This window comes from Corylus avellana, chromosome ca2, assembly GCF_901000735.1.
Source record: "Corylus avellana chromosome ca2, CavTom2PMs-1.0".
Classification (NCBI taxonomy): Eukaryota; Viridiplantae; Streptophyta; class Magnoliopsida; order Fagales; family Betulaceae; genus Corylus; species Corylus avellana.
In genome coordinates, this window is record NC_081542.1 from 3,567,645 (window position 1) to 3,592,921 (window position 25,277).

General features: G+C 35.1%; 3 protein-coding genes across 8 annotated transcripts; all 3 read left to right on the forward strand.

Annotated features, from left to right (window-relative positions):
• The first annotated feature begins 2,272 nt into the window (after positions 1-2,272).
• Positions 2,273-5,362, forward strand: LOC132172054 (uncharacterized). The gene is made up of 4 exons (XM_059583486.1): positions 2,273-2,581; positions 3,107-3,608; positions 3,905-4,116; positions 4,216-5,362. The coding sequence occupies exons 1-4, from the start codon at positions 2,510-2,512 to the stop codon at positions 5,188-5,190; spliced, it is 1,761 nt and encodes a 586-aa protein (XP_059439469.1). The 5' UTR covers positions 2,273-2,509; the 3' UTR covers positions 5,191-5,362.
• Positions 5,363-10,326: 4,964 nt separating this feature from the next.
• LOC132168497 (uncharacterized) lies at positions 10,327-11,259 on the forward strand. The gene has a single exon (XM_059579487.1). The coding sequence runs from the start codon at positions 10,327-10,329 to the stop codon at positions 11,257-11,259; it is 933 nt and encodes a 310-aa protein (XP_059435470.1).
• A 7,723-nt stretch (positions 11,260-18,982) lies between these two features.
• On the forward strand, positions 18,983-24,861 carry LOC132171231 (agamous-like MADS-box protein AGL61). 6 transcript variants are annotated; one of them, XM_059582498.1, is made up of 4 exons: positions 18,983-19,179; positions 20,240-20,497; positions 22,434-22,484; positions 23,140-24,159. In XM_059582498.1, exon 4 carries the CDS (start codon positions 23,339-23,341, stop codon positions 23,885-23,887), a length of 549 nt encoding a protein of 182 aa, XP_059438481.1. In that variant the 5' UTR covers positions 18,983-19,179; positions 20,240-20,497; positions 22,434-22,484; positions 23,140-23,338; the 3' UTR covers positions 23,888-24,159. The 6 variants fall into 6 exon arrangements, 5 of the variants coding, with proteins under 5 accessions (XP_059438481.1, XP_059438480.1, XP_059438482.1 ...); XR_009439016.1 differs by lacking the exons at positions 22,434-22,484; positions 23,140-24,159 and adding an exon at positions 24,348-24,861; XM_059582497.1 differs by lacking the exon at positions 22,434-22,484.
• The last annotated feature ends 416 nt before the right edge of the window (positions 24,862-25,277 follow it).

Here is a 25,277-nt window from a genome sequence, read left to right on the forward strand (position 1 = left end):
TAAATGATAGGCGGGAATGACAGAGCATCCGGTTAAAAACCAGCCCACCCGTCATATCTGCCCACCCGCAAGGGTAATGGACGGATTTTCCACCCATTACCCTGGGCGGGTATATAAATAATTTAAAGAAAATTTTTGTCCAATACTTATTGCTGCTGAAAATGTAAACTAAACATCAAAACTGTAAATTGAATGTACTTCATTTATGTTACAAAGTCATTACATACATGAAGACAAACCATTGTCTTTTTACAAAGAACGCTGCATGTGGCAACCACTTAAAGAAATGCTATGGATACTAAATATTTTTATAAAATGATTAATATGAAAATGATGTGTATAGCTTATTTATTGATATTTATAACCTTTTTTTTTTTTATTCGTTATTTTGATCCTCTCGGATAAATAAGCTCTACAATTTAGCATTTCTCACTTAGTTAAGACTTACTTCCACAATTTAGGCAAACCTCAAAAGTTAAAATCTCGTAAGATAATAGTCTATCTTCAGGTAGGGTTCCTCATCACCCACAGCAACCAGTGAGTTGGCAATAGGTGCCCGATCTATTGCGGGAGGCTGCACCTGAGAAGTGGTGTATTTGGGTCCTTATTGGGCCATTTAGTTTATGATCCTATGGGGCCTGTCATCCATCGGCCCAATAGGCCCTTGGCTTGTTGGACTGATATACAGCATGGCATTATGTTGGCTCACGATTGGCTTAAAGGCTCAACCAACCTGATCCCACCGATAGGTTCACGACTACCTTAATCTCTTCGCAAAGTACACGTGCAGGTACATTATCAGAGGCATCGGGAAATGGGACAAATTTGTTTGTGCATCTTGTTCCCGGAAACAAAATGGACTTTTGACCAGAGACGGAAAATAGAGGTGGAGGGTGGTCTTCCACGCACCAAGACGTTCCTTTCTATACCCTTGCTCCCTCCCTCCACCATCCCTCTTCTTCATCTCCTACATATTTTTTAAATTAATCTTTATAGATCCTCCCTCCATTACAAATGCTACTACTTTATGTAAATCCTATTCCTGGTATACAATTTTTTTTTTCTTTTTTTAGAATCGCATATTTTAAATACATATGTCAATTTAATAAATTGAATGAGAAAAAAATTGTACTCACACAATTTAAAAAGATAATTTATGCTTATAATTAAGCAATTAAGCTCACGAGGTACTACTTGTGTTATAAAGAACTACTTTATTAGTTTGTTTGCTAGATTCATTATTGATAAATGGTTAGTTTTCATTTTTTATTCATCTCTTATTTATTTTTGTACAAGAGATGAGCAAATTCATAATTAAATTTGTATGGCACATGTGAGTCCTACAAGTTTAATAATAAGGCTTTTTTTTTCTTTTTCTTTTTTTTTGTAAATGCTATAGTGCAATAAAATGACTATTTTTTGCCCATAAAAGTCCTAAAGGGCAAGAGGCTACAAGCCCGATCAGTAGTTGCTGTGGCTCCACCCATTGATGGAGCCTAAGACATTTTTGTCAACCATAACTTTTATGGGCAAAAAATAATATTTTTATTCTACTATAACATATCTCTTAAGAAAAATGAGTGGTTAAGGATATTATATAGTTTTATTTTTTTTAAAAAAAAATAAAATCTTCCAAACTAATATGTTAGTTTGCGTGTTACCTGCTATACTAATCATTAAAATGTGTATTGTCGCATGTTATTTATTACGTTAATTACTAAAATATGAATTGTTTTTTTATATGTCCGCATGTGAGGAGGGAAATGGGAAAGAGATATTATGTAAGTAACATTATTCATTTATAAATGAATTAAAATATCCCAAACCATTTTTAATATGGATTGTTAAATTTTTATATATATAAAAATTGTAGTAAATGAATCATAGTACAGTAAAATATATATATATAAAAGATGCGGAAAATAAAATTGTACTCCTCATACATCATTGTTACCAGCCTATCATATAAAAATGAGAAATGTTAAAGGTTAATAAGTTCTTCATATTTAGTTTATATTATCTTACAAATTTAATAGATTAATTATTAAATTTATAGTGTTTCTCATTAAATTATGTAAAATTTACTTAAATTTATAAATTTAATAATTAATTTATAAAATAAAATGGATCAGGAGAAAAATATTGATAATATCTATAAAAATCTCCCAGGCGTTTAATGCAAGTGACCGTATGACGTGCAATCCTGAGACAGCAAATGGGGCAGCACTGCCAGCACATTAGTGGTATTCTTTTGTTCTCCTTCTTGGTTTTCTCTTATTTTTCATATAGCTGGTTGCAACAAACAGGAGACAGGCCTGCAACAACAAGAAAAAGCTGCAAAAGATTCCGTCACATTCTCTGGGGGTTGAAATAAGACATTCGAGCTCTTTTTCCTGGTTCTTTAATATGCTATTCCCACTCTCTCTCGCCTAGATGAATACTATAGCACTACAGCTACAGCTGTGACTTTACTCTTCACCCACCAAAATATAGGCAAACTTTTTGGGTCATGGAAAAGAGGAAGAAGGATCAAACCCTTGCTTGCTCTGCTACTCAAGAACCTGAGACAAGTGGGCTCTTGGTACGAAACATTTTCATTCTCTTCTCTTCCCCTGCTTTGTTTTCATAAAAGGGTTTGTTATTTTTCTTATTTAATCCCAGATTATGCTAAACATTTTCTTTTCTGGTTCCATCTGCTAATTCTTCCCCATTTCCATTTTTACCCACAATGACTGATCTTTCTTTTTTCCTTTTATCACATTGTGCGTTTTGGTATTCAGTAGTATAAATTGCCCTAAAAAAATCTAGAAAAATGTTGTCTTGCAAGGGTTCTGTCATCGTTCTCAATTGAAAATGGTACACGGCATGCTATTTATTTGTAATTCACCACATATCTGAGCATTGATTATTATAGACAAAGAAATCATCTCCAGTTCCATTGTTTAGAAGTGCATTAATATCTTACTTACATTTTGGACACTGAAAGATGCTTTATGCTTATATTTTTCTGTGGCTGGAAAATGTTTTTAAACCCTTATGTAGATATCTTTATTGAACTGGATTTTTTAGTTAATTAATGTATTAAAATGTGTATGATCATGAACAGACCAACGAAGACCAAGGCCAACCCAATGTTTCACTTGTGACAAAAACTAACAGAACTGGTAGCCCTTCGGATGGCAATGCATTTTCCCTTAATCAGCAGCACCCCCCAGTTGTACAATGGCCATACACAGCTCAACATGCTGTGGAGCAGCCCCCCTTAATTTCTAAACCCTGTATTCCCACTCAATCACTCTCACCTATCATCCTAAACCAATGGCAGCAATTATCACATCTTCAACAAAATCCCGCTGGCCACCAGGACCAGCTTGGACAGCCACCACATTTTGTTCAACCAACAGTACCATTTTGGCTGCCCCAGCGGCCGGTTTACCCATTCCCTGGAGTGAATGCTGCACCCACCATTCAGCCGTTCGCTCCCCTTGGAACAACTGATAGTGGCTGGCAAGCTCCTGGTGCTCTAGGAGGAGGAACTTCATCAAAAAACCAACCCCAGATTCCCAATTTCTGTTATCAAGTTGGATACACGCATCCAGGCTTTCCAGGTACATGTGCAATTTCAGTCTTTTTTTATGCTATATGTTGGGCTTTATTAACATCTTAAGCCATATCTGACCGTGTGATTTGGGTAAATTTTGCTCTACATGCACACATATATAAAGCGAATAGAATGGGAATAAATTGATCAATAGTCAACAATTCAGGAATGATTTGCAATATACAGAGTATTCGTGCTTCTTCTTGAACTAGTCCAGCTTATGCAGCAGAGTTTTCAGATAATTGTTTAACGGATTGCCGCTGTTATATGAATGTATGAAGGAAGCGATTTTCCTGTTTACAGGTCCTTGGGATCACTCATCTTGGTGGGGTCAAGCACAACAATCACAATCTCCTTCCACTTATGCTTTCCCAGGAGCATGTGGCTTCTTTTCTTTACAACCTCCCCCGATGCCTAGCTGTGCAGCATCCCTTGGACAACAATTCTTTCAAAGAGGAATAATCAGGCCTCCAGCAAAACTTTCTCAGAAGCATCAACAACTCTGGGATGCTCAAGTATGAGGTTTTTTCTACAACTTCTATGATGTTTAGTATAATCTCATAAATTTTCTGATTGTGAGTAAATAAGCTGGATTTTCTGTTGTGATGTTGCAGTCGGCAGAGAATGTTCAGCTATGGAATGTAATTAATCTCTTGCAATCAGAAATAGCTGATTACAAGAATCGGTTAATGAAGCTCGAAGCAGAAGTCTCGTCTCTGAAACCAACAGTGGAAGAGGCCAATGCACAAGTTATTGCGTTTGGTTCTGCTGGGAAACCATCAAAGAGAGGGAGATCAAAGAGACCATCAGTCAATACATTAACTTCTCCGAGTGAGTCTCATCCCCGAGCTCGAGGAAGAAAGCATCCACCTGCTCAAGCTCAATCTGAGAGTAAAACGCTTATTTTTGAGAAAGTTATCCTTAATAAGGTGGAAGATAAACAAAAAGCATCTCACTCCACTGCCACAATGGAGCAAGAAAACATTGAAGAGATCTCGAATATCTTGACACCTCACTCTAGTGGCAACATGGAGATCAATGGAAACAATCTGATGATGCCTGTGTATCACAATCAAGTTCATCAGCAATTTACTGGAGTCCAAATTGGTGGATTTGGTCTTAATTCCTCTTCAGAATTGAACAGTATCGATGAAAAGGTCAAGAAGTTGAAAACTGGCTATTCAATTCTGTCTCAGCAAGCCAAGGGGATGAATAACAAGGGCGCTTCCACCATTAATATGGGAGCCACGGTTAATGGGAGTCTTGGGTGGCATCCTAATATCACCTCTGAAGACTGTGGAAGAAATTTGATAAACATGGGTTCTCAGGGTTTCTACAATGATGGCAATATAATAAGACAAGAAGGAAAGATCATTCCTGGATGGGGTTATGTAAATGAAGAGGATGCTTCTGAAGAGCTTGAAGATGCTGTGGTAGGATCAGCTAAGGATGAAAAAGAGGAGGAAATGGAAGATGATGCCAGTTCAGGAGCCGAAGAAATTGCTCAAAAACAAGATGAGGGTGGCTACAAAATGGATGGTGCAGTAGGAATTAGCCCTAAAGGTCTCCCTCCACATAGTAACTGGTGATAGTTTCCACTTTTCTTGCACTTTTGTCTAGATAGAAAATAGATGTTGGTAATGAAAACTCTGCTCCATTGGGCCAAATTCTTTCTTTAGAAAGAAAGGTTTGCCCAAAATTTTGTACAGGAGTAAGATGATTTAGCTATGCCAAACTTTATACAATTGGAAATGAGTTTATAAATGCTGCTACTGTGTACTTATTCAGTTCTGTTGCTAAAGTCCCTCTCCTCTTCCCCTTTTATATGCAACTCTTAGATAAAATAAACAAGAATTTAGGTGAAACAATCTGAGACAAATATTTGTGTGTTTTTATGAGCTTTTTTGTGTTTGGGTAGTTTGTTAATATTTTTGTTTTGAGAAAGCAAAGAACACGAGGCATACCAGGTAGATGAAGCATAGAAATAGAAACATTTGGGTGTCACCATGATCAGATCCTTTTGCATCTATCGACTATCAACTGGTCGCATTTCATCTTCTTTAGGGTGAGGGTCTAGGGCTTGTTTGGGATTACGTTTAAGAGGCTTAAAAGTACATTTAGAACTTAAAAAGTTCGTTTGAAGAAAAAAATACTCATTTGTTAAAAAAATTAAGAGTGCTTGTAAAGGTCCAAAAAATCTAAAAATGACCAAAACGCACTTTTGGTAAAAGTTTAAAAATGAAACTTTTGCTCCAAAGCGCTTTTTGACTTTAAAGTTCTATTTTTTAAACGCAAACCCAAACACGTTCTTAGAAACAAATGAATAAATAGACAAATAGTTGCCTAGAAAAAGAAAAAGAAAAGAAAAAACACATATATTTGCAACTAGCCAAGGTCAAACCTGAGCTAAATTCTTGAGAGCTGGGTTTCCAACTAGCCAAGGTCAGCCCAACCCAGACCTAATTCCCCAATGAAGGCTAAGCTCATATCTTTTTCCGGCCTGATCATTTTGTTGAGCCAGGCGTGGGCTAGTTCTAATATGACTTTGTATTAGGGCTTTGTCTTTAATCTTGTAAGGGTCAAAGATGAAGCTTCCTTGGGCCAATTTCAGAGCAATTCGTGTACACTTAGAGTATGTTTGGGATTGAGTTTGAGAAATAGAGTTTTTAAGTCAAAAAATATTTTTTTCGCAAAAGTTTAATTTTTAAGCTTTTGTCAAAAGTGCGCTTTTGCCATTTTTTTGCTTTTTAGATCCTTAAAAGCACTTTTAATTTATTTTATCAAATGCATATTTTTTTCTTCAAACAGACTTTTTGAATATTAAATGCTCTTTTAGATTTCTCAAATGCACACTCAGTCACACCCTTAAGGGGTATCAATTCTTGTTCATGTATTAGGTTCATATCGTATTAAGATGTGGGTATAAAAGACTATCAAATCATGTAATTAAATAGATCAGATTCTTCAGCTATAAATCACTAATTTTGTATTTTGATTTGTATCAAATTTACGAATTATTTCAAAAATTATCAACCCTAACCACCAAACCCCCCAACCAAAACCTTTCCCTTCTTTCTAGATTGTCATTGACTAAGTTCAGGTTACAATTCCTGCACCAAAGAAAATCAAATGGCTCCTCCTTCTAGTTGTCAAACTTGGACGATTCACCTAACCCTACTCTTGATTGGTTAGTGGTTTTTGGGTGTAATTAAAGGCTATTTCGTAGGCAGTTATTTGCAAAACCCTGGATGATGTCAAGTAGAAATTTTTTAATGAATAAGCTAGTTTGCTTATTTCCTCTTTCATGTTAACTACAAATTGTAATAGGCTGACCAAAATTTTCTTTTTCTTTTTTGTTAAATAAATTGAAGAACACAAAATTTAATTAGATTTATTTAAATAATCCTCAACCTCCCTAAAAGAAAAAATATGAAAGGAAAAAGTTTTTTTTTTTTTTTCCAAATTGAATTAGAAAAATTTCTTTTAATCCCGCTTATTAAAATGATACATGTCCAAAAATGCATGTGAAATTCACATGGTCTACTCAAAAATTAGGTAGAAATCATATGTATTTTGAACCGATATCAAAATTAATAAACTGAATTAAAGAGTATTTTCTAAACCTAATTTGAAAAAAAAAAAAAAAAAAAACTATGACCCATTCAATTTATAAATTGTGCGAAAGTTGTTGAGAAAAAATAATTTGGAGCATCATTAATGTCCAATGGCCTACAATCTATGTTGTTGGCAGCTAGTTAAGTATGGCATCATAGCCTATGAATTAAATAGGGTTACCAAAGTCCAAACCCTATTCGGCTGGCCCCAAAAATCATGCCACATGGCTTACCCTAAAAGGCCTTTTTTATTATAGTCCAAAAATCTAGAAGCTTCACAACTTTTAATCAAATATGGGAAAGTACGGTGACGTTCCTGCTGTACCAAACCAAACACATAAACATGGCTGGGGAAGAAAAAATGGCCACACTAATTAATGGAATCCTGTTGACTATGCTGTGATTTTTTTTTTAAAAAAAAAAAAAATTTTACTAAAGACTCTTCAACTTATTGTTATTATCACGTCGTTTAAATATTTTTTTTAAAAAATATGACATTATGTATATACTTAAATATCCTAAAATCCAATGGGGATTGAGGGGGGATAAAAAAATTTGCAGCACATTCATGTCATTTTCAGGAGCATTGAAACGAAGAAAAAGTGTGTGACGTTCATGGGAGAGTGAGACCATTTGTGATTGGGTGCGGTGGAGGGATGATTTATAAAAATGGTTGGATTTTTTTAATGATCATGAAAGCAGTGGCTGTGGAAAATGGGAATGGGGGATCCGAGGCAAACTGACCCCGATATTTGATTGGCAAATAGAATGATTAATTAATTAATTAATTAAGACTGTCATGTATATATATATATATATTAATTAAACTAAGCATTATTATAGCATATATTTTTCTGGTGCTATCTCAAGATGTCATATCCAGCATTCACTCAAAGTTGGCATTTCCCTTCTCCCCGTCTCTCTCTACTTTTTTGTTGTGATTGTCTCACGTATCAAACACTCACCAAAAACATCAATTTGGAAGCATTTGGAGGCATGTAACATCGGCATTATCTGTGTGTTTGTTTGTCTTTTCTTATTTAAATAAAAAATTATTATTTTGTGGGCATAACTTTTATTTTAAGTTTTTCATCTACTAAGGTACCAATTTACGTAACACTAAGGGGGGTGTGCAATCGATTGCGGTAGTGGTTAGGCAATTATTCCATTTTAAATAATCGCAATCACAACTGGCAGTTATGTGATTATTGAATACCAGTTATTAACTGGTTTTCTTAAATAATTTGGTTTTTTTTTTATTTTAATTTAATTTAAAACTTCAAAATTGTTAATTCGAATGAGAAATAATGTTTATAATTCATAATATATTGTTACTTCAAACTACTAAACTATTGAAGCCATTATTTTATTTGTGATTTATCTCGTATCTCAAATGTGATCAAAGAATTATATATATTAATTCATAATTCAAAACAATGACAAATTCAAAATCAATTTGAAACTAGTTTTCTTTACAAGGCTTCCGGAAAATAAATTATAAATCCAAAACATAAAACAACATTACAAATTCAAAAGTGAATGTTGATGACAATGGATTTACGACGGACCTACGGTTTTAAAGTAATTTTATCAACAACAACAATAATAATAATAATAATAATTTTGGTTACTCAGTTATTAACTGGATTTCTAAATGCCATAGGCAATTATTCGGTTGCAATTATTTTCGATTATCTTATTAGCGGTTAATAACCACTCTACTTATACACCCCTAATAGCACTTAACACATCAACTATTAAATAATTAAGTTTGATTGTGATTGATGTGAAAGTGTCATGTAGACTATTAAATCAGCTTATAAGTACGTAGCATTGATCACGCCAACCACCATATAACGTCTTGTAAATAGTTAGGTAAGTTTATAAAATAATTGTAATAACGATAGAATATACAAATGAAGTATAATTTTTTTAATAAAATAGAAACTTTAACAAAGAGAATATTACGACTAACATCATGATTTACGGTCCAATTACTCAAATCTTAAATTTAATAAAACATTACCAATGACCCTTTAATTTCGTACGAGAAAGTATAATTTATCCAATTGCCAGTGAAGTAATTATTCATATTTTTATTTTTATATGTTCATATTAAAGTCTTGGCATCATTTGATGACCCTAGAAAGCCATGAATCAGCCACATGCATTCCCAAAACGTGAAAGTTAAGAAAGAAAAAAAGGCCATTCTTTCGGGTTCAGGAGGATGTGTGTCGGCATGAGATCTTTTTGATCTCAGGATCGAGGAATAAGAGCTACCTATGCATTAGTTTGTGTTTGCCTAGCGCAGATCTGTTATTCCAACTGAAGATTAGTTATAGGTTAGCGGATGTTTGGCGTCTTTGATGTGTAATCTTTTAGTTACGACTTTGATCTTTTAGCTTTGGCTAGAATCTTTCAGAATGTTATGTTCTATGATTGTAAGAGTTTTAATGTTCTTGATTCCTCTATTAATGAGATAAGAATAATTTTCCTTCCAAAAAAAGAAAAAAAGGCCATTACGGTATATCAATTTTTTAAAATATACTTAATTAGCTCTATTAATCTGCTAACGTGTTTTGAGAGTATTTTTTTTAAAAAAAAAAATTTAAAAAGTATTTTAATGTTACATAAAATTAAATTTAAATTTTATATTTTTAGAAGTATTTTGTATTTTAATTATTATTTTTTTAAAAAAAAATTAGAGCCTTAAGTGATATTTGAAATTATAAAAGGAAGAATGGCACGTGACTTGGCATGTTCCATCATAGACGCCTAATTTTCGTGGGTAAGGAACCGCATCCTACCATCCAGAAGACGTTTAACGTATCGTGTGCTAAAGAGTTAAAACACTCTCTCTCTCTCTCTCTCTCTCTAAGAATCACACCGGCCCATATATTTATACCAGAAAAAATCAACACATATGGGTCTCACCCCCGACGACTTCTTCGCTCCAAGCAGTTTAGGAGGAGCAATACGCAGCCTTGATCTCCTACTCCCCCTTCACCTTCAAACTCGCACAGAATCTCAACAAACAAATTAAACCAAAACCCCACATTTCCATGATTCCATGATCCTTTCATTTCTTCAACTTCTTTAGTCTCCTCTCCCATGGCCGCCCCAGCAACACAAAAACCGCTTGTCTGCTTTTCTTTTGCCGCCTATGCCAAGGCCCTCATCGACCACCTCAAGGCCTCCAACATCGCCGTCTTGGACGGTCTCTCCGACACCGAGTTCTCCGCCATCGAAGCCACCTACGGCTTCTCCTTCCCGCCGGACCTCCGCCCCATCCTCCAGGAAGGCCTCCCGCTCGCCCCCGGCTTCCCCAACTGGCGCTCCTCCTCTCCCCAGCAGCTGCAACTCCTCCTCAAGCTACCCACGCTCGGCCTCCTCAAACAAGTCTCCCAAAGAAAATTCTGGTGCGAGTCTTGGGGTTCTGCTGATCAGCTTGAAGACACCAATGAAGCCTTGGCTATGGCCAAGAAGTTCTTGGATAAAGCCCCGGTTCTTGTTCCCATTTACAGAAACTTTTACATTCCTTCCGAGCCTAAAATGGCAGGAAATCCGGTGTTTTACGTTAATGGCGGTGATGTTCGAGTGTTTAGCTTTGACGTTACTGGGTTCTTCCAAGAAGCTGAATTCTTGAACATTTCAAGGGTGTCCAGGATTAAGGCGCCGGCCTGGGCGGCCACGGCGGCGAGGAGGATTGAATTCTGGACGGACGTGGCGGCGCGTGGGAACAAGCGGTGGTGGAGTGGGGACTTGGGAAGTTGCTTGGAGGAGATGTTTTGGAGGTTGAGGAATGGAGGGTGGAAGGATGAGGAGGTTAGGGAGATGATGATGATGGACGGTGGTGATGAGAGGAAGGGTGGAGGTCGGCCTGGTGTGGCGAATGGCGAAGAAGGCGTGGCGTGGCACGTGAGGGTGCTCTCCATGGTTTTGTTACGTGCGGGATGGACCAGGGAAGACGTGGTGTACTCGCTTGGTGTTCAAGAGGAGAATGGTCCTATAGAGGGGAAATCTTTTGTGGACTTTCAAGTTTAAACAATATCCGACCGTCGGTTTTAGGGTGGACAATGATCATCCAAAGCTCACTTTGAAGCAGTTAATGCAGTTGCAGTCGCAGTCGCTTGAGGTGCATGTGATTGCCTCTCGGCCGCCCCACTCATTTTGAAGGTGCCACACAATTTTGGTTTTGTGATTCCTATACCTGTAGCAGTTGATAGATAATTTATTATTATTATTATTATTATTTTTAAGTTAATTATTCATCATATACATACATAAATAGACATTTCTTTTGGTGTATATAATTTTTTTTTTTTTTTTTTGGGTGAAATAAGATGGATACTATTGGGTTTGGGTTTTTTTTTTTGTCGTGGTTATAGTGGTTGCAAAGAATTCAGGGAATCGTAAGCAATTTTTCGATGGACATTTTACGAGTAGAGGACCATGTGAGGTTTAATGCACCATAAATTATTGGGTTGACCCAGAATGGACGGCCATGATTATATAATAAGAGGTAAGTAGGGAAATTAGTGTCGTAAGAGTATATGTTTTAGTAGCTAACATAAGGTACTTATAATAAAAAATATAGTATTCCTAAATTATACCTTAAATCCAACATTCTGTAGGTGGCATGTTTCACCATTCTGGAAAACTTACTGTGGAATATGATGTCTATTTTAACTAAGATCAAGTGGAGAATTCGTTCTTTTCAAATCATTTTTACACAATCTTACTTCAACTCGAGACAAATTTTCTACTATTTTTCTCAATTTTCATGTCTCAAAAATATCTTGAAATATAATATTACCTCTTTTGGTCAAAATAACTCTTCATTTTACTTGAAATAGAAAATATATTAATTTGGTAGAATTTAATAATAAATGTTAACTTGGCAAAGATTCTTTGTAATTGTCCTTGCCCCTTTTTATTCTCGTGTTATTAATAGGGGTGAAAATGCAGATACAGATAATAGTAATATTCGCATCCGCAAAATGTGGATAATAGTTTTTTATATCAACATATGCATCTACATTATGCTATTACCATCCGCATCCGCGCAGTTAATGCGGATAATAAATGTGAATATTATCTGCTATTTGCATTTGGACATAAAGAGCATTTTAGACTTTGAAGTTGTCATTCACTAATTATTTCTTCTAGTAAATACAAAATAATAATAATAATAATAAATAAATAAATATTTATACTTGAACACTATTATTCAGATAACACTTGCTAATCATTTTGCCAATAAGTTTTTATCACGTATATTATTTAATATTTATCTTCGAGTAAATATAATAACTTATTATCATTACCTCTTCTACAAATAGAATTAGGATCATGTCCAGTTTAAATGAATTGGATAATATTCAGTTAGTTATAATAGAAGGATATCGTGTTACCTATAAATAGAGATATTTTATCTGTAATTAAAGAGGATTTAGTAAATAAAGAGTAGGTTCATAATCACATCCAACTGGCATTATCCCAATTCCAAAGGGTATCCGCCAAAGCCACAGTCATCCTGTTTCTGTATACACAATGAGGACTCGCCAGCCGAGACAAATATATGTATATAAGCAAGCACATCCGACGATAGAGCCTCTCTTTCTTAGGAAAGAAGTAATTTACATTGTTAAGAAAAATGAGTAGACTTATATATATGCATTCACACGTGGAATTGGAGCATATACAAGTGTCCAAATTTGATAAGACCAGCGATGTACGGGTGGCACATAACGTGATTCTCATAAAAAAAATGACTGATTACGAATTTATATGGACTTGCTTATATTTTCCATATCAACAAGTTTAAGCAAAAAATATTTCAAGATTTTGTGCCCAATTATTCTGGTTCGTCCCCCACAACCACAAAGAGTAGACACTTAAATTCCAACTTTGACTTATAATATTAAGAAAAAACTTCACTTATTTTCAACGGTTTGAGGCGTAAAAGCTACAAAACATGCTCAACGCCTCAAAACAATTAAATTTGCTACTCTCTCGATCAAAATCAAAACTAATTGAATTGCATGCAATTCGGATGACTGTTTTTGCCACGTAGGAAAAAAAAGAAAGAAGAAAGAATTTACTTGTCTATGCCCATAAGATTCGTGGTCCAAAGCTTCATCTTGTCGGCCCGACATGTCGGATTAGTTTTGGTTCTTTGTCAAAGAATTAGGAACCTTCTAGTGGGTAGATATGGGATGAAGTCTAAAGCCGACCAGAGAAAAAAGTGTTTGGCTGTATGCAAAGTAAACCAGCAAATGACAATTTTTGAAGATACGCGCTTCTCCTTTTGTTTTCACTTAGCTTTTCTGTGGATTTTTTCTTTTTTCTTTTTTTTTTCTTTTCTTTTCTTTTGCATTAATTTGTTAATTATGACAACAATGGAGAGAGATTTTAAGAGAAGATAAAAAAAATTAGTAAATCAAAATGGCACCTTTAATAACGAATTTTGACACCCTTATAAGAGTTTATGAGGTTGGCTATCATCTTAGAATCATATATTATGAAGGAAAATATAAATTTAGTTTGGATTTCAATTTAATTTTGACAACTAAGTCCTCAAGTTTTTCTCTACTTTCTGTTAAGGAGTTTGCTGCTACTCAGGAGAAGTGCGCTAGGACTCTTACTTATCTCTTGTAAGAGTTATTTATTTGTATCACTTCTCTTTTGATTGTTTGTAATCTTTTATATTATCTCTTTATCTTTTATTCTTTGTTTAAATCTTCTTATCACATCAAAGCTTATCTTGTTAGCTTGATGTAATCAAATACAAGTGTAACTCTTTTCTATTTAAGTTCAATGATAAAGCTATAGAATGTATCTTGGCCAAATATCTCATCTCTTGATAATATTTTACTTGGTATCAGAGCCATTTGTAGGTTAACACCTCCAACCTAATGGCTTCTTCCGCAAACACTATCTCCATACCTAATCTTACTAGCTTTACACCTAGCAAATTGGGTGAACGTAATTACTTGGTCTGGAGCCTTCAGATTCGTCTCATCCTTCGTACTCATGGTCTTATGAACATCGTTAATGGCTCAGAACCATGCCCACCTAAATTCCTTCTCAAAACTGCTGGAGAGGATGATGTTATCAATCTTGAAGCTGCTATATGGGAAAGAAAAGACCAGTATGTTCTTAGTTGGCTTATCACTTGTCTTTCTGAGAAAGTGGTTCTAACAGTCTACGACTTAAATACCTCCCATGAGGTGTGGACTGCATTGGCTACCCGTTTTGCATGCCCTTCTAGGACACGCATAAGTCAATTACGGCACCAATTACAAACTCTTCATCAAGGAACTAAGAATTGCTCTGAATATCTACAAGAAGCCAAGTCCCTTGTCGATGAACTAGCTCTTGTTGGAAAGAAAGTTGAAGAGAAAGACCTTATCTCTTACCTTGTTGGAGGTCTAAATCCTCAGTTTAATGCCTTTATCACTACCTTCTCTCTTGTTACAAATAACAATGCTATGCCTCTAAATCAGTTTTAGTCTGCCTTGCTCAACCATGAACATCTTCTACTGCAGCAGAATAAACAGTATGAGACCACCTCATTTGCGCTTTATTCTCAAAAGCCAAATACTCACAGGCCCAAATTCAGCAAGAACAATCCACGCAATCAACCACATAAGCCTCCTGGTGGTCAGCGCTATTCTTTTCAGCAAACAAATAGTGCTAGTCAGCGTTATTTTCCTCAGCAAACAAATAGTGCTAGTCAGCGTTATTCTCCTCAGCAAACAAATCGTGCTTCAATTTCAGGTAGAACAAATTCTTCCTTTTCTAATAGCACTAATCGTGTTCCTTGTCAAATTTGTAGTAAGACAAGCCATCAAGCACTTGACTGCTATCATCGCATGGATTATGCCTACCAAGGAAGACACCCTCCAAGTGAGCTTGCAGCCATGACTGCTCAATCTAATGCTCTTCGTGAAGATGATGATTAGTTAGCTGACAGTGGGGTTAATAACCATATCACTGCTGACTTGAAAAATCTCACAATCCAATAGCCATACAATGGGGAAGTACAAGTTGCTGTAGGCAATGGTAGCTCTCTTCCCATTACTCATACGGGTTCTTCTTCTTTCAAACTCCAAAACACTATTATTCATTTAAAACACATCTTACATTGTTCTGATGTTTCAGCTAATCTGCTTTCAATAAATCGTTTCTATCATGATAATAATTGCCACTTCAAACTCACAGATTCTTATTTTCTTGTAAAGGACAACCTCTCGGGGGAGATAATATTGCAGGGGCCAATTCAGCTGAAACAATTTCTCATCAATAAACACAACAAGCCTGCTACCTTTCTTGGAGTCAATAAACACAGCAATCATGTTGCCTTTCTTGGAGTCAAAGCTGGTGAAGTCACTTGGCACAATAGACTTGGACATCCCAATTCTATTGTTCTCAAGCATCTTCTCAAGTCTCAACATCTACCCGTCAGTCATTTAGGGTCTAGTTTTTCTTTATGTGAGCCACGTCAATTAGCCAAAAGCAAACAACTACCTTTTCAGGATTCAACTCATGTTACCAATTTTCCATTAGAATTAGTTCATAATGATGTCTGGACATCTCCAGTTGTGTCTATTAGTGGTTATAAATTATATGTTATATTTGTAAATGATTTTTCAAGATATACATGGATTTTTTCCTTAAAATTAAAGTCTGAATTATTTGATTGTTTTGCCAAATTTAAGAGTTTATTTGAAAATCTTCTCTCAACAAAGATCAAACAGCTCCAAACTGATGGTGGGGGTGAATATACATCTCATCAATTCAAAAAATTTCTTTCTTCTCATGGTATTTTTCATAGAATAACATGTCCTCGCACTTCCCAACAAAATGGGATAGTAGAAAGAAAACACAGACATATCATAGAAACGGGCCTTACATTTCTTGCTCAATCTCATTTATCTTCTAAATTCTGGATTGAGGCTTGCCATACTGCTGTCTATTTGATTAACCGATTACCTACTCAAACTATAAAATGGTCTACTCCTTATTTTAAACTTCACAATAAGGAACCAGATTATAATGATTTAAAGGTATTTGGTTGTGCTTGTTATCCTCTTCTTCGTCCTTATAATAGACACAAACTTGAATTTAGAAGTAGACAATGCATCTTTTAAGGATATTGTTTAAATCAAAAGGGATATAGGTGCCTAGATACCTCCACCAAACGGGTTTTTATCTCAAGCCATGTGATTTTTGATGAGAAGTTGTTTTCAGCACAAGGTACTGCCTCCCACATGGTTTCAGCAAGTGACTCTTTTTTGAATCAAGGTATTGTTCCCTTACTCTCTCAGTTCATTAAGGTTAACAATATTTCACCTGATTTGATTACAAATGAACCAATTTCTGTTGAACCATTATCCACTCCAATTGTTCTCATTGCAATAATACCAACTTCAAGCTCTTTACCTACAGAATCCAATCCAATTGTGATAACAGATTCTGTTATACCTTCTCCACCTTCTCCACCTATTTCACCTACAACCACACCAACCTCACCTACAACCATTGATTCTCCTGCAGAATCAACACCTACCTGTGACATATTTCTTCCAATCTAAGAAGACCATATTCCTTTCATCTCTTCACTACTTACCTTAATTAATCCACCAAGCTCACCTCATATTGTTACTAGATCCTAAACAGGTAGCCTAAAACCTAAAACATTTATTGATTTCAAGCTATACTATTCTACCAAATATCCCCTAAAAGCCATGCATACGTCTATCTCTACCTTTAGTGAGCCGAGCACCTTTACTCAAGCAGCCTCAAATCCCTATTGGCTGGCTGCCATATAAAGTGAGTTCCAAGCTTTGCAGGAAAATCACACTTGGTCTCTTTGTCCAAGACCACACAACAGAAATGTCATTAGAAACAAATGAGTGTATAAACTCAAACAAAAACCAGATTGAACCATTGAGAGGTATAAAGCACGGCTAGTGGCCAAAGGGTTTGAACAAAGAGATGGTATAGATTACACAGAAACATTTAGTCCTGTGATAAAACTTGCAACTGTGAGATTGATTCTAGCACTAGCTGTTCATTATAATTGGTCTTTGAAACAAATTGATATATCAAATGCTTTTCTCCATGGACAACTTGATGAAGAAGTTTTTATGGAACAACCAAGAGGATTTGTTGATCCTCAATATCCTGATTCAGTTTGTAAGCTTCATAAAGCCTTGTATGGCTTAAAACAGGCACTAAGAGCTTGGTTCCATAGACTTACTCAAGCTCCACTTGAACTCGGTTTCACAGGATCATTGATGGATACTTCCTTATTTTTGCTTCATAGAGATTCTCTTACCATCTTTGTGCTTATATATGTAGATGATATCATCATAACTGGAAATAATCTATCCAACATTAATGATCTCATCTCAAAATTGCAAATTGAATTCAAGTTGATGGATTTGGGTAATTTGTCATATTTCTTGGGCATACATGTACATCGTACTTCTGTTGGTTTGTATCTTAATCAATCCAAGTATATTATTGATCTTCTACATCGAGTTCACATGATAGGAGTTAAACCTTATTCTGCTCCATGCACTTCGGGCAAAAGATTGACTAAATTTGATGGTGAACTATTGGAAGATCAGTCCCTATATAGGCATATTGTTGGTGCACTTCAATATTGCACTCTCACAAGACCAGATGTATCCTTCTCAGTGAATCATCTTTGTCAGTTTTTACACTGTCCTACTATAGCTCATTTTACTGCAGCTAAGAGAGTATTAAGGTATCTCAAGGGAACTTCAAATTATGACTTGTCTTTCACTAAGGGACCTCTTCATTTAGAAGCATTTTGTGACTCTAATTAGGCTGGTGATCCAATTGACCGAAGATCCACAAATGGTTATGGTATCTTTCTTGGCAATTGCTTAATCTCTTGGCAATCCAAAAAACAACCAACTGTATCTCGTTTAAGCACAAAGGCGGAGTATAGATCTATGGCCATTGCCACTACTGAGTTATATTGGTTACGCATGCTTCTAAAGGAGTTGAGGATCTCCCGTTTCTCTCCACCAAAGCTCTGGTGTGACAATCGAATGTATTTTGGCCAAATATCTCCTCTCTTGATAATATTTTACTCTTTCAAATAGGTATCTATGTCGGTTTTTACTATCAAATTAATTAACGGTATGCTACGTCAGACCAATAAATTAATGTTACATAACTCATGTTTGACATATTATGTGCCAAATTGTACATGTCACATAGCAAAGTTGGCCCGTCACCTCTCTTTCTCTTTCCTTAAAAAAAAATGTTATAATTTTTTATGTAGTACGTACAGTTGTTACATGACGTGTTAAACAAAAGTCATATGATATTAATTAATTGGTCTGACATGATATATCATTAATTAATTAGACTGTAAATTGACGGACTAACCTATCTAAAACAATATAAAAACTTTAAGGCCCTAATTGTCAAAATTATAAAATCAAGTAAATTCGATTTTTCCATATTATGAAACATGTCACCACAAAAGAAGTCTCGCCTACCAGTGCTACCACTTACGGCCTCATCATCCTCAAAACTACACGTTTTGTGCTCACCGCGTGGCTGCGTCTCAAAACTACACGTTGTCTCATATTTATCTTTGTCTCGCCTTAAGAGCGGACTGGGCCTGATTGTTCAAGGGCTAGCATGGGCTTGAAAACGAGGCCTCATCAGATTTGAGTTGCACTTGCTGGAAATATCCAAATAGAGGACCAAATTTCGTGGTAACGGGTCGGGTTTGCGAGCAGAGAGACGAAAGAGATTGTGCACGAAAGTAGTTCGTTCCTCGGAATGGAACAAGAACCGATCGAGCAAGATACCTTTGTCTCACTTAACAATGACTTCTCCTTTCTGGTTTCCTCAGAATTCGTGTATTATGATCACCTGCTCAGCTAATGCTTTCGCTATGTCCTGTTTCATGTAAGCTTTGCGCTGCTTACAACATAATCCTATGAAAGCATTTGTAATTCTTATGTGTGATCCATATGATTGTTGTTTTTCTTTTTGGTAATTAGACCCAATGTTTTATGCCGAGTCACATCTTGCAAGTGTTACATGTATAAAGCAACGAGTAATCACTCTACTAAATTTTTCATTAATTTTCTGAAATGCCTCCTTGTTTCTTAATCAGCACTTCTTATTTCTTCATTTGCAAGTAGATATGGCTATGATGAAAATTTTGGAGAATGAAAAAAATGTGTAAGGTGAGTTTAATAACTACTAAATTCTTAATTTCTCAAAATATGCGTTATTGCAACTTTTCGTTGTAAGGGATCTTAATCACAACTTTTGATTAGTTGGCTACCACATTAAGTTGTGCAATTCTCTAATCTAAGCAGATAATAAATGGATAATGAACATAACTATTTTTCTTCACGATGCTTCTCTTTCAAATTACTAAAGGGAAAAAGCATTATATGTATGGTGTATATGTGCAGTTGGGCAAAACTTGTTTAACTAAAACCAGTTTGGAAAGTTAGGTTTATGAGGATTTGCAATCTAGAGTGATTGAGGAGATATTTACGCTTAAGTACTATTAGGGTTTAGGTGTTAGAAGTTTATAACATCTTGAGGAACATGAAGGCAAGAAATGTTTAGAACTAGATGTTACTATTGAACGTGGAGGTGTTTGGTTTACAAAATTATTCAATGTCATAGAGAATTAAAAGATGCTGAGCATTTTTTTTTTTTTTTCGAATGATTTATCATCATTAAAAATTTCTGGACATTTTCAACAACCAAAAGTATCAGAACAAATATTACTGTTAATTATTTTGTGAAAATGTCAGCATAGCCATATTTACTTGTAATTGTCATACAGATTTACAATCCCCAATGGAAGCTTTGTATGTTTTTCCTTTTCACATGGTTTTAACATAATCACTTATAGTTAGAGGATATATTTGTAAATAATCCTTACAATATTTCTATTAATTTTCTCAGCAATACACTTCTCAGGGAAACCCTTGTTCTTTTGCAGGCCTTATGTCATTCCTTCCATTTAGGGTGCATTTCCTTATGAGTTATGGCATTGGCTATAATAGACTTGTCCTTTTTCATATGCAACTCTCTTATCAGTGTTTCTATTCTGGCTTTCAAATTCAGAAGAAATATGAGAGTAAGCTATTCGGGATGACCACTCTTTGTTCTCCATGTTACTATCTGATTGATCGAGGGATGCTTGTTACCACAAGATTCTCAGAAAAACTCTGACAACTTTTGGCATCTTCTTAAAGAGGTGAGTTCTTCAGCCTCCAGCAGATGTGATCCTTTCCATCATTATGATAATTGTAAGGGTACTGCATACTTTTTCTTCACAACCTTTTATGTTTGTGCAAGGATTCGTGAACACATGCTTCGTTCACATTTTTATGATATCGCAGCAGTTGGCTATTTTTTGCATAGTTAGAGAGAAATGAAAAACTGAATAGTCGAGAAGCCGGGGGGGCAAAAATAAAGATAGCCTAATTTCATTTGGAGATGGATCTGTTAATAGAAATGTTAAAACACTGATATTTAATGCAAAATATAAACCAAAACATTTAAAAAAAATAAAAACTTATTTGTGTTATGAATAATTATAATTTTGTTTTCTCCTTTTATATAGGCGTTTCTCTTGTATACTTCTTGTGTATTTAGGTTGCACTTTGCATTTTTTAATGATATTTTGATAACTTGTAAAAAAAAGTATAATTTAGTTCCATGATTCATGAAAAACTAATATTAGAATAATTTCTCTTTTTATTTTAGTGTTCTAGTGACCATGGCTATGTCACACTAAGCTAATGTAGATTGTTCCTGTGTTGATGGAATGTGTGGCAGTAATAAGTGAATAAGTGGCTTCTCAAACTTCTAACGGGCCTATTGCTTTGTGTTGGTTAAACGTTATAAAGATAAAAGAGAGCTATACAATCAATAATGTAAGAATAGTAGAAATTGTATACACGAGGCCAATTGACATGGCCCTCCCTACTTCAAACTACGCTTGGAAAGTTGGTGATAAGCAAGAAAAGAAGACAAGAATTTGGAAGAAGTCCCATGAAGTACTTCAGTTAGCCTTTGTCTATTAGTTCTTCTTCTCCTTCCTCAATATGCTTCGCTTGTTTAAGTTGGGAAGAGTCATATTCATATTCCTTTTGTAAAACTTTGGTCTAGTCAGCTCAGCTTCAATAAAAGGCCAATGTAATATATTTCAAGTTAAGATATCTCAACTCAAATAGTCCTTGAGCCTGTCATCTCCAACTTAGGCTATCCCATTAGGTTGTAATTCCTTAGGAGTGGCCATGTGAGTGTGTTTAAAAAACTAATTAGCAAATACCTCTTTATTATTTCAACTTATTTTTATTTTTATTTTTAATAAATTGGTCTGTTTTATTATGGAGAATATCTAGAACTTCAAATGACACCCTTTGGATTTTCTAGCTCATGGACAGAATTCTAAATTGAATAATTTTCTTCTAATGTTTTTACTTTTTCAGTATAAAAACATTAAAGTAAATTAATCTAACAATAATAACAGTTTAGTTAACAACTTAATCAATGCAAGTAAATGAACCAACATGAAACATGAAACTAAAGTATAACTTTTAGGGTTTGGTGACATTCATACGATTAGATTATTTATTTATTTTTTAACTCAATTTAGTCAATGATTTCACCTGCTAAGATGGACTACTGAATCAAAGATTTGGAAAAACTTCATTATAAGAAGACCGAGTAAGCTCCACAAATTTTTGTGGGTGTAAATAAAGTCTAAAAGAAAATATGCCTTCTATTCTCAGCCTTATGGAAAGTCATCCCCACTAGTTTTCTAATGTGGAGTATTTGGAGAGAAAGAAATAGACTTCTTTTCAAGGATTGCGAATCTAATGTGCTTCAACTAAAATCATTCTTCTTGAGTGCCTGCTTCGATTGAGTTGTAACTTTTGTTTCTAATTGCTCTTCCTCTAATCTTGTAGATCTTGTTGACTTTCTAGATTTTCGACCTGATAGGGTGGTTGCTTCTCTTGTATACTTTTTGTGTATGTGAGTTTTTTTTTCTAATAAATTATTATTCTAAAAAAAAAAAAAAAAAAAAAAAAAGAGAAGCAATAGTTGTTGTTTAAAGTAGGATGCCTTTTCCAAGTAAGGAAAGTTATTTATAATCTTTGAAAAAATAGTTTGTATGATTGCAGGCCTTCAGAATTTGGTCTGAGCACAGCATGATTGACAAGAAACCTGCCTAGGTAGTTCCATGTCACAATCTGATGGCAAATGTTTTTTCTTGGTTCTTAAGTTTTCTTTTCAAGTACTTGAGTTTACAAGCATCAAAACAAAATCTAGATAATTGCTGGAGGCAAGAATGATTATCTATCTTATTGTGGTTTTTATTTTCTTACCTTTTGGTAAGCTCACAATAAGATGACTGTTTTCATTAAGGAACCTCTCATGTCTGGTTGCTCACTAGGAACATGAAGCATTGATTTACAGTATGCGAACTGTTGGCATGGTTTATAAATTGTTATTTAGTAGATTGATATACGATTGTTACACAACATGATGATGTAGTAGTCAAAATCAGCCCTGGGATCAACACTTATAAAAAAAAAAAAAAAAAAACCTAGGGTTGATTTTCATTGCCACGTGATCTAAGTTATATGACAGTTTACTAAATGTTGTTACTCTCTTAATTTATGAACCGTTTCTTTTACTGAAGACATTCAAACTATTCAATGAGGAGTGACATTAAATGGTTTGGAATTATTCAACTCTTTAGGTATCTTTGGTATGATTATTCTGGAATTAACTCCCTTTTCTAACCAAATTACTAATAGTCAAATATAGTTTTAGTATGCCATTAATAACATACGATATTTGAAACTTTCATTATTTATTCCACAGGAATGATAAGATTTTCTCATAATTTTCTTATCACAAGGTAATATATGGAAATAAATGGGGTTGACCGGTCAGAAAATGAGAATTGAATAGACTTGAAACTTGGTTAAGGCATCAAAGCCCTATAAATCCTGCTGTCTCTCCTTAGAATTTCTCAAGCTTCCCATTGCACTTCAAGTAGTTCTGCAAAGTGCAAGACTTAATGAACATGGGCAGCAAAAAGATTCAGGAGAAGATGATTCAAAGAGCAGATGCTCGGCAAGTTTCTTTCTCAAAACGGCGATCTGGCCTCTTCAAGAAGGCCAGCGAACTCTGCACCTTGTCCGCTGTTGAGACTGCCCTTATCATCTTCTCCCCTGGGGGAAAGGCCTTCTCCTTTGGTCATCCTTCTGTTGCTGCTGTAATAGACAGGGTTGGCAGCCCCGTGAAGCTAGATGCTGCTACAATTCGGGAAGCTGAGGCTCACCAAGAGAGTGTTCTCCGTGACCTGAACAAGCAGTGTTCTGATCTTTTCAACCAATTGGAAGTTGAAAAGAAACGAGGGGAGAAACTCGAGCAGATGAGGAAGGAATGCCAGGGGCGCTGCTTGTTTGATATCCCACTTAATGAACTCAGCTTTGAGGAGCTGCTGATCCAGAAGGCGGAAATGGAAGAACTTATGGGAAAATTACTCAAGCACAGAGAGAAGTATCTGGCTCAGCCGGGGGGTAGTTCTTCTGTTGATCCTCATGGCCATAGTGTAGGCCATTAATATCGGTTTCTCTGAATAAGTTGATGGAAGAGAGTTTGGCTTAGCTGTTTTTTGTTATGGGGTTTCAGATTTATGCAATACATTCAGTTGCTCTCTTCCTGTGTATCGTTTTTCATAAGATGTTCCTTTTTCCAATAATAATACTCATGAAATAATCTTTCAAATGCCTTTTTACTGTGACAATGGTGATTGTGGAAGAATGTCTTGTGACAAAAAACAACCCTGATTCCAGACCAAGGAATTAGCCAATGGCATTAAGTTTTAACTGGGGTGTGCGACGGTAGCAATTCAAGTTTCCTTATTTCTATCAGTATATTGTGTTATGTGTTTTTTTTCTTTGTTTCAGAATGCTGCTTTTCGGCGGTCTAGTCGAAGATGCATATGATTAGAGTTGCTTGTTTCATTAAATTGCGTCGGTATTTATATTTTCCTTTCTGTGTCATTTTTTCCATCAAAACAGGCTGAGCTGCTGTATTAGCAAAGTGGTTTTCATGCAGCTCTCTGAACCACAAATCCAACAAAAGTTCGCTATGCATGCTTTGTGCATGACCCATTTTCATTGAGGCTTTTGCAATTGTGTTGAATTTTCTTCAGAATCCATTCTGTGCAGATTGAGTATTGGTGAGAATTATGGCTAAAGGAAGAGGTTTAAAGAATCAGATGCTAATCTGGAATTATGTAGAATGTGGAACCTTTCAAGGAAGATTTTTGGTGTAGATTAGATACTGTGGTGTGTTGTCTCATGTATAGGTTTTGGGATTTTCTTTGATTTTATAGTTTGGTTGCTGCAGCTTTGTATTATATCTGTAGATTTTGTTTGCTGCAGATTTATGTGCAGCCCTTTTGATTGCTTATTTTCAGCTACAAATAGTGTATAGTTGGTGTTCCAGTCTTTACTGGAGAGTACCACTATATAGTTTTTTGTTCATCCAACCGAAAAAAAAAAAAAAATCTGCTTTCATTGCTGGTTCTGCAATATGATTGCTATTATAATTGCAACATTATTCTTGGTTCTTGTTATCTAGACTTGAATCATCATAAAAATCATTCTGTCCATGCCAACATTGGAATTATGGAAGTGCAACAAAAGAATTTGCTTTTTGATTGTCCTTTTCAAGATCTTTCGTTGTACAAATTTACTTTGGTATATATGCATATATGTGTTTTAACATTGAAAAAATGGTAAGGCAAAATCATTTATGGAAATGTTAATCTCCGTCAAATTATTATTATTATTATTATTATTATTATTATATATCTGAAAATAAAGAAATTATAATAACATAATAGTTATGGCAATGATAGTAATGGCGACGATAATTGTAACGCCTAATTTTAGCGACGTGAATAATAGTGGTAATAATAATAAAAATGGTAATAATAATCACAG

What these genes read in the sequence shown, in the direction of transcription:
- LOC132172054 (XM_059583486.1), top strand. Translation starts at nt 2,510, where the DNA reads ATGGAAAAGAGGAAGAAGGATCAAACCCTTGCTTGCTCTGCTACTCAA. An exon ending in CTGAGACAAGTGGGCTCTTG is followed by an intron (nt 2,582 to 3,106) that starts GTACGAAACATT and finishes GATCATGAACAG; the next exon opens with ACCAACGAAGACCAAGGCCA. An exon ending in AACAACTCTGGGATGCTCAA is followed by an intron (nt 4,117 to 4,215) that starts GTATGAGGTTTT and finishes GTGATGTTGCAG; the next exon opens with TCGGCAGAGAATGTTCAGCT.
- LOC132168497 (XM_059579487.1), top strand. Translation starts at nt 10,327, where the DNA reads ATGGCCGCCCCAGCAACACAAAAACCGCTTGTCTGCTTTTCTTTTGCC.
- LOC132171231 (XM_059582498.1), top strand. Translation starts at nt 23,339, where the DNA reads ATGAACATGGGCAGCAAAAAGATTCAGGAGAAGATGATTCAAAGAGCA.